At 38.6% G+C, this 7,142-nt stretch overlaps 1 protein-coding gene across 1 annotated transcript; it reads right to left on the bottom strand.

The window, feature by feature from the left end:
* Nucleotides 1-1,211: 1,211 nt before the first annotated feature.
* Nucleotides 1,212-2,154, bottom strand: LOC134215359 (uncharacterized). The gene is made up of 3 exons (XM_062694571.1): nucleotides 1,823-2,154; nucleotides 1,647-1,751; nucleotides 1,212-1,588 (listed from the first exon to the last, which is right to left on the bottom strand). The coding sequence occupies exons 1-3, from the start codon at nucleotides 1,967-1,969 to the stop codon at nucleotides 1,331-1,333; spliced, it is 510 nt and encodes a 169-aa protein (XP_062550555.1). The 5' UTR covers nucleotides 1,970-2,154; the 3' UTR covers nucleotides 1,212-1,330.
* Nucleotides 2,155-7,142: the final 4,988 nt, after the last annotated feature.

Genomic DNA, 7,142 nt, shown 5'->3' with positions numbered 1-7,142 from the left:
CATTTATAGTTTTCTTTGTGCTTCTGACATAAAAATCTAACATTTTGTTTTTTTTTCTTTCTTTAAAGTTTTTTTTGTTCTGTCTCTGCCTTTTTGTTCCGTAGAGCTCCATAGCTCTTGCCATCCGGAAGATGCTCCCAGTCGAACCATTCCTCGAGCACGACGACACGCCACATCGTCACTGACGCCAAATGCCCGGATGAGAAGCTGAAATTTCCTGATCCCAAATCCTAAGCCCCGTCCATCCTTAAACATTGTAAACTAACCTCGAGTCACCACGAGTACGCTGGCTTCTACCCCCCGCTTACTAACCGTATAATAAAATGATACTGATTGTATATATCACAAAGAACAATGGCTCCGTAAAGTGTTATACACGCCTGAGCCTACCAAATAAACGAAATTGAAAAAAAAAATAAAACCAATTAAAACCATGCATTTCAAACCATACCCATCGAAACACCATTTTAACCATTTGTAATTTGCATTTAAAGAAATGTCCGTATGGGCACCAGTTAGCATTTGGCAACTTTCAGACACCTGATTACACAATACTGAGAATTATAATATATATACTGTACATTTCGTGTTGGCCAAGGATTTATGATGTATCGTATTGAGCAAAAGAACGGATTACTCTGAAGTCGTTTTACGCGGATTCTGATTTAATGACTCAACTCAATTAAAACATGTGGAAACCTTGAAAAAGTCTATTAGGCCGTTACAAATATTAAATTGAAATGTTCTACTGGTCTCCGAAAGATTTAGGGGGGGTGGGGGGCGGTGTTAATAAAAATTAATATAAAAATCACAAAACTTCGGATTTCTTCGGATTTATTAAATAATATTTTGAAAATCCCCAAAATTATCCGATTTTTTTTTGTTGCACCTTCAAAATATTATTTTTGGGCAAAAAAATCCGAAAGGAGAGGAGACATAATTGCTTTTTAATATCTGTATCGGACTTAAAACTCAGATAAAAATTAAAGCGTTAAGGGTCCTACCCAAGTAACCATTAGCACTATATTACGCCAAACCGCCATATAGGGCCAATATACGGCTATTTAAAAACTTATAAGCATTAAAGTAGCACTATATGGCCGATTTGGCGTAATATAGTGCTTATTGGTTACTTAGGTAGGTTTGAGTGTGTTCAACATCCAAATGTACATGGCATTCGAAGATTCGGACAGATCCATATAAGATTAATACATTAAATATGTGAAGCTGATCGCAAAATGCGTGAAAATCGTCTTCGTCACTGCCCTTATTCTGAAGTTTATTATCTATAACAATGTTCGAGTTTTGTTCATTTCGACTACTTTCATCTTCAAAGATCGAACTTTTCTTTCTTCTTGTCGCTGATTTTTCCTTTAGAGTATGCTTTTGACAGCTTTGGCAGACTATTTTCAAGGGGAGCCGGTAACTTGGGCTTCTTCACTTTGGACGGGGCTTGTTTCGGCGGTGGAGGTGGACCTTTTTGGTGCATCATTTCCTTCGCTGCGTCAATCATCGACGTTTGCGGGCAGGATTTTCCAAGAATGTACAGCTCTTTCACGCATCGTTGGATATGACTCTCGTCTGGTTTCTAATTAGGTTGTCAATGCTTTAGTCAGAATTTAAATATGCTATGCTGTACAAAATACCTGTTTCGTTCCGCACAGATCGAGAGACATTTGAAAGTTAGTTACCGGAACCATGCACCGCATCGTCCAATCACGACTACGGTGTGAACACTCGTAAGATGGAATCTAAGGAACAAAAAAAGAAATTCAAAACATTTTCTCCCATAGAGCGGGAAATTATCAGCGTTTCTTTTTACCAGTTCGTCATCAAAACTGCTCTCGAGCATACGAGCACTAGAAGAAGATGATTTTCTTGCTGCCAGGGACGGATAGCAAACGGAAACGAGGAACAAAACCCCTACAGCTATCGTCAACTTCACCGGAACCGTACGTCTTGAAGTCATTTTCTCGGTGAGTGATTTTTACTACAATTTACTGCTGCTGGATACTATCAATGTGCGAAGCGTTGCGCTGAAGTGTACCGGACCCGGTCAACATACACGAAGGATGAGCAATACGGAGGGTATGTGTTTTATGAACTAAACCGAGGATAGGTATCGATTGAAGAGATGCCGCTGCTAAAACTGAGACAAGTGCACTTATTTGCAATCTGTCTTAGATGTAGAGATGTTTAAAAAGATTAAATGTGATCTTAGATAGATTTGTTTCCATGTGTACATCTGCTGGTCACCAAATCCACCACCAAAGTTCACTCTAATAAAAATTCGGGTAAAATTCTCAGATTATATTCAATTCTGTGTACCTATTTTTGAACAGTACAAACTTCGTCTTCTGGACTAACGATCACCTACGTCTGGCTTTGAACATCCCTTATGAAGCAAAAACAACTTGGAAACTTTTTCCGCTTCGTGTTTCCAATCATGGTGCAGTGAATGGGAAATTATTGCTCAATGCAACAGAGTCAAAGATGTTTAGACAAGTGAAAAGTGAAGTATACGTGGCTGTATCGCTAGCAGCTATGACATTAGAACAGTGTAGAATATATTTACAGATTTGATGCGCTACTGAACTTTCTAAGTCGTCTTTTTCTTTGTTAGCATTACCTCCCTCCGTGGGACTATGCCACCTTGTTCACTTCTACAGTTATAAATTGTGAGGTGTCACAGTCTAGACAAGTCGAAAAAGCAATGGGTAATGTTTTCAACATAACCGCGAGTAGACGTAGAACTTGTATAAACGTAACGTATTTACATTTAACTTTTGGATCTATGGAGTTTGATTATAGGTATTGATATTGGAAACGACAACTTCCATGCTTTGTAGAATTATTAGCAACTTGTTTATTCAAAACTTCTGGACATAGAACTAATTAATATACATAATTAGAATTGCTTTACTCAAGCAAATGTAGGGCATTTATAGATATCTTATTGATGATAGTATTTGAAGTTTAAAAATTCTATTTATAAAATTTTCAGACTTGGGCAAAATGTGCTATTTTAAGGGAACTGTCCCGTTTTCCAAACAAAGAAATACAGTACCAATTTCGTTGCTTCTTTTTGCTAACATGCGTGCTTACTGCTGTAAAAAATCACAACAATAAGAAACAAGTCAAGGAGCAGTAACCTTACTAAAATAGAGGAGGTACGTCAACGGTACGTCAACGAAAAATTATTTAATGTTTTGATTCCAAACTCCGAGTCTACGTTAAGTTTAATAATATAATTTCTCAGAAAATGAAAAACAAAGAATAAGATAAAGTTTATTTAAATATTCTTCTGGAAATTACTTTTTGCGGACTTTTTTTTAAAACACAGCGAAATTTTCGAATCTAAAATGGATATTAACACTATTGCTGATTGTGCATCTTTAATTGCTTTGCCTTCTGCAAATAAATGAAAGTAATTATTTAATTTAAATTTTTATTAAATTAATGATTTCGTGTGTGTTACTTCTACGTGAAGTTAACTTAACTTTTCGTTTGTCGGAGAACAAAGCAGAAAGGCACTGCTGCTGTACCTTTCTGCTTTGTTCTTCCGAGGCAGCTGTTGGTTGCGACGAGACGGACGCAATGAGAAAACAGAACTGTGCAATAAAAATCCTATTCGACTAAATGCTGATGTCATATTAGAAATTTGGAGACAGTACTCGTCGATAGCAAATCCTTCCGCACGCGATGGCATATGAGCAAGTCAAACCACCTTCCTTTTGCCAGTGGAGATATATCAGCTTCCACACTGATAGTCTTCCCTCCCCCTTCATACGGGAGCTTGGCAGAAGGAAGGTCGTGCGATATGTGCCATCACAAATATTGCCCTCCGCTCGCTTTCAAATCGACTTCTATAAAAACATTCTTCATGCCTGCCGTATCCTAACGGAACTATCAATTCTATACTTTCGCCTCTAATGCTATCATGAACATGTACGTCCAAGTTTGGAAGATGATATTAGCATTTCCATATCATTAAATTTTTATTTTGATCAGTATTGTTGTTTTTTTTTTCTTGGGAATCAGAACTGTTATAGTATATCACCATGTTTTAATGTACGTGTCGTTTAGTACCAAGCACAACTTAACATATAGTCAGTCATATGACATGACTCATCCCGGGATCATGTGGATTATGAAACCAATCACTTTTCGTGGATGAGCAGACCAAATCTTTCTAATTTTATTCTTCTTCATCCACCACCGCTGCCCTCGCTGCCTTAGCCATCATCGGCTTCTAGCCGTGAATTCCGAGCGATGCGATGGACGATTGCATCCATCGCAACCGACACCACTGCATCCGACCATCATCAAGCACAGAATGACAAAAAATGCGCCCACTTCTTTCATGCATATTCGCAGACCCACCGGCAGTTCTACCGCTGGTGACTGCATGCTGTCACTGTGTAGGTAAACGAACGAACGAACGGAACGAAAAATGAGCGAGCAAAAAGCACGTCAGTACGCGCTGCTGTCACAAATTGTAATGACTCGTACACGGCAGGCACTGCTTCTTTTATACACAAAGAAAATCTTCCGGTACCCCCAAAGGCCCGTGACATACCGCATTCTGATGTCCGTGTTAGTAATTCACGGGATTAGCTATATATGAAATTTTTACTGGCTTTGACAAGAATTGAAATTTTCAATAGCTTATTGTTAATAATCTTAAGTTTCAATGAAATAGGCAAAATGGTGGAGAGTGTCCGAGTCGATTGATATTTAAATATTAAAAATCCATCGAAAGATAAAGGCGCTAGTAACGTTCAAAATCTTCCCTTCCAGCGTAACGCTCTCGATTTCCAAAAATCTAAATGACACCCAGTATAGTAAAGAAAGACGTAAGTCCTACGTCAAAAGTCTAGGCAAGCAATCTGAAAATTTCCTAGACCAGAACGGGAATCAACCGCTATGCCGCGAATCTTACTACAAGGTAAAATTAGGTGAAGCTCGTGCTCTTGTGAGTGATTCGACTATGCGTCTAATTTGGGAATCTTGGGCTCATTCAGTAGCCGCTAAGTTGCGAAGGTCGACGGAGGTCCTTCGTAGCTTAGTTGGTTAAAGCACCAGTCTAGCGTACTGAGGGTCGTGGGTTCGAGTTTCATCGAAGAAAAGTAGTTACCTCCAATACATTTTTCATACATAATGTACATATTTACATCTGAGTTTTCAGAACATTGTAAATTATAATGAACGTTAATTTAAAAAAAAAAACAGGTCAATTACTTACTTACTTTGGTTTGGTTATGCATTTAATATTGAAATTCAATTTAATAACTGAGTATGTTATGGCTTAAGTATTGTGCTAAGTTTTTGGTATTTTATCTCTTATGCAGGGCTAGTTTATAACAGAGTATGGTATCAATAACAGAATTAGGTATCATTGAGCCAATTTCTTCTGCTCGGATGGTGACAACGACGATGGAGCTCGTTGTTTGAGATCCAGTTGTGAGACTACCAAACCCAAGTTATACACCGCAGGCATCTGTTGATGAACATCTGCAGCTGTTGATTGGTGAGCATGGTGTGTATCAGTGGAGAACATACACACCATGCTTCGCTAGCGTATAACAACACAGATTTCACGTTAGAGTTGAAAATTCGTATTTTAGTGCCTTCGTTTATCAGCCTGTTTTTCCAGATATTTCTTAAACTCGAAAGGACAGCCTTTGCTTTCTTGATCCGTGCGCCTATATCGATCTTGGTACCGCCGCCTGACGCCATTTGACTACCAAGCTATTAGAAGCTTTTAACATTCTCAACTGATTGCCCGGCTGTGAAAATGGTAACGGTGATAAAATACCAGCTACGACCCGGATAGGGTTGGACAAGACCCCATTGTGCAGCATTCAACACGAGAAAGCGTCGTACTGTGCTTCGATGAGACCGATGATTTTCTCAGGAGCCCCCCTTGTGTTTCAGGGCGCCCCACATCCCAAGTAACAATTTCAATGCTTGTTAGATTTATTTAATTCTTAAAGCGGATTTATAACAGCAGTCACCATGACCAGCTGTTATGTTCTATTGGCGTTCTTATTGCTATCAATAAACCTCTCATAAATCTGCTGAAAAAGCTTCAAACGTCAAGTGCTGATTGATCTTATGGGCAGTTCTACGGTTGTGACTGAGAACGTAATAAGTCATATTTTTAAAGCTCGATCAAAGCCAAAATTTTTGGCCGTAATGTGGTCGAATGAATAACCACTATAAGAATATTTGCATTGCAAAGTGTTTATTACGGTGTTCGTTGAGAGCAACATTTTTTCTGTTCGATATGCATGATGGCCATATTGAAAATAGAAAAGCATTTCCAAATCAATGAAATTCATCACTGATATTCACTTCTAGACAATATTTACGCCGCATGAAGAACTTTTTAAGCAATTGGTAAGAATTGCAAATATATTGGTGAGGAAAATCAACAGAATAAGTGAATATTTGGGATATGGATGTTATAATTATGTCCAGTGTATTGCTCAGAAGTACATAATTTTGTCGGCGCCTAGTCCTCAATCTCATTTTTTACTAGGTTTCACAATAAAACTGAACGCGCAGCCAAATGCCGCAGCCAAATTCCCTTTTTTGCGGGTGGCTTGAAAAGGGTTTACAAATACTCTTATAATACGTTTATAGTGGTTATCAAGTTTGGGCCACTTGGTCATATCTTACTCTTATAGTGGTCATCAGAAGGTTGTAGTGTGGTCGTGGGTTTTATTGTGAGTTCTTATAATTTGATCTTGAAAACCATTTCAAGAGAAGAATAAAACTTAAAATGTTACTTGGGATATTTTCGTGATTGAGACGGTTGAAAGCTTTTTCGTAGTCAATGAATACCAATTAAAGGGACTCTTGGAGTTCGTTGACCTGCTCCAATATGATACGGAGCGTGACAATATGGTCCACACAGGATCTTCCGGCACTGACTCCGACCTGCTACGCCGGAGAGTCGCATCGATCTTCTCCTGAATCAGGGCTAGGATAACTTTGCATAGAACTTTGAGAACGGTGTAACGTTTGGGAACTTCAAGACGGTGTCACTTGAGTACAATTGATTACACAAAACTCTTATACTTCACACGAATAGACAGCTCTTTATTTTTACGACTGTTCCCGGTCCTTGCCCGAGT

The sequence above is a fragment of the Armigeres subalbatus genome, chromosome 2 (genome assembly GCF_024139115.2).
Source record: "Armigeres subalbatus isolate Guangzhou_Male chromosome 2, GZ_Asu_2, whole genome shotgun sequence".
NCBI lineage: Eukaryota > Metazoa > Arthropoda > Insecta > Diptera > Culicidae > Armigeres > Armigeres subalbatus.
This window is presented reverse-complemented; position numbering and strand designations above follow the sequence as displayed.

Excerpts from the sequence above, each read along its gene's own strand:
- LOC134215359 (XM_062694571.1), bottom strand. The coding sequence starts at position 1,969 with ATGACTTCAAGACGTACGGTTCCGGTGAAGTTGACGATAGCTGTAGGG. Across the intron at positions 1,752-1,822 it reads GCAGTTTTGATGACGAACTG|ATTCCATCTTACGAGTGTTC; the intron begins GTAAAAAGAAAC and ends TTTGTTCCTTAG. Across the intron at positions 1,589-1,646 it reads ATCTGTGCGGAACGAAACAG|AAACCAGACGAGAGTCATAT; the intron begins GTATTTTGTACA and ends CAACCTAATTAG.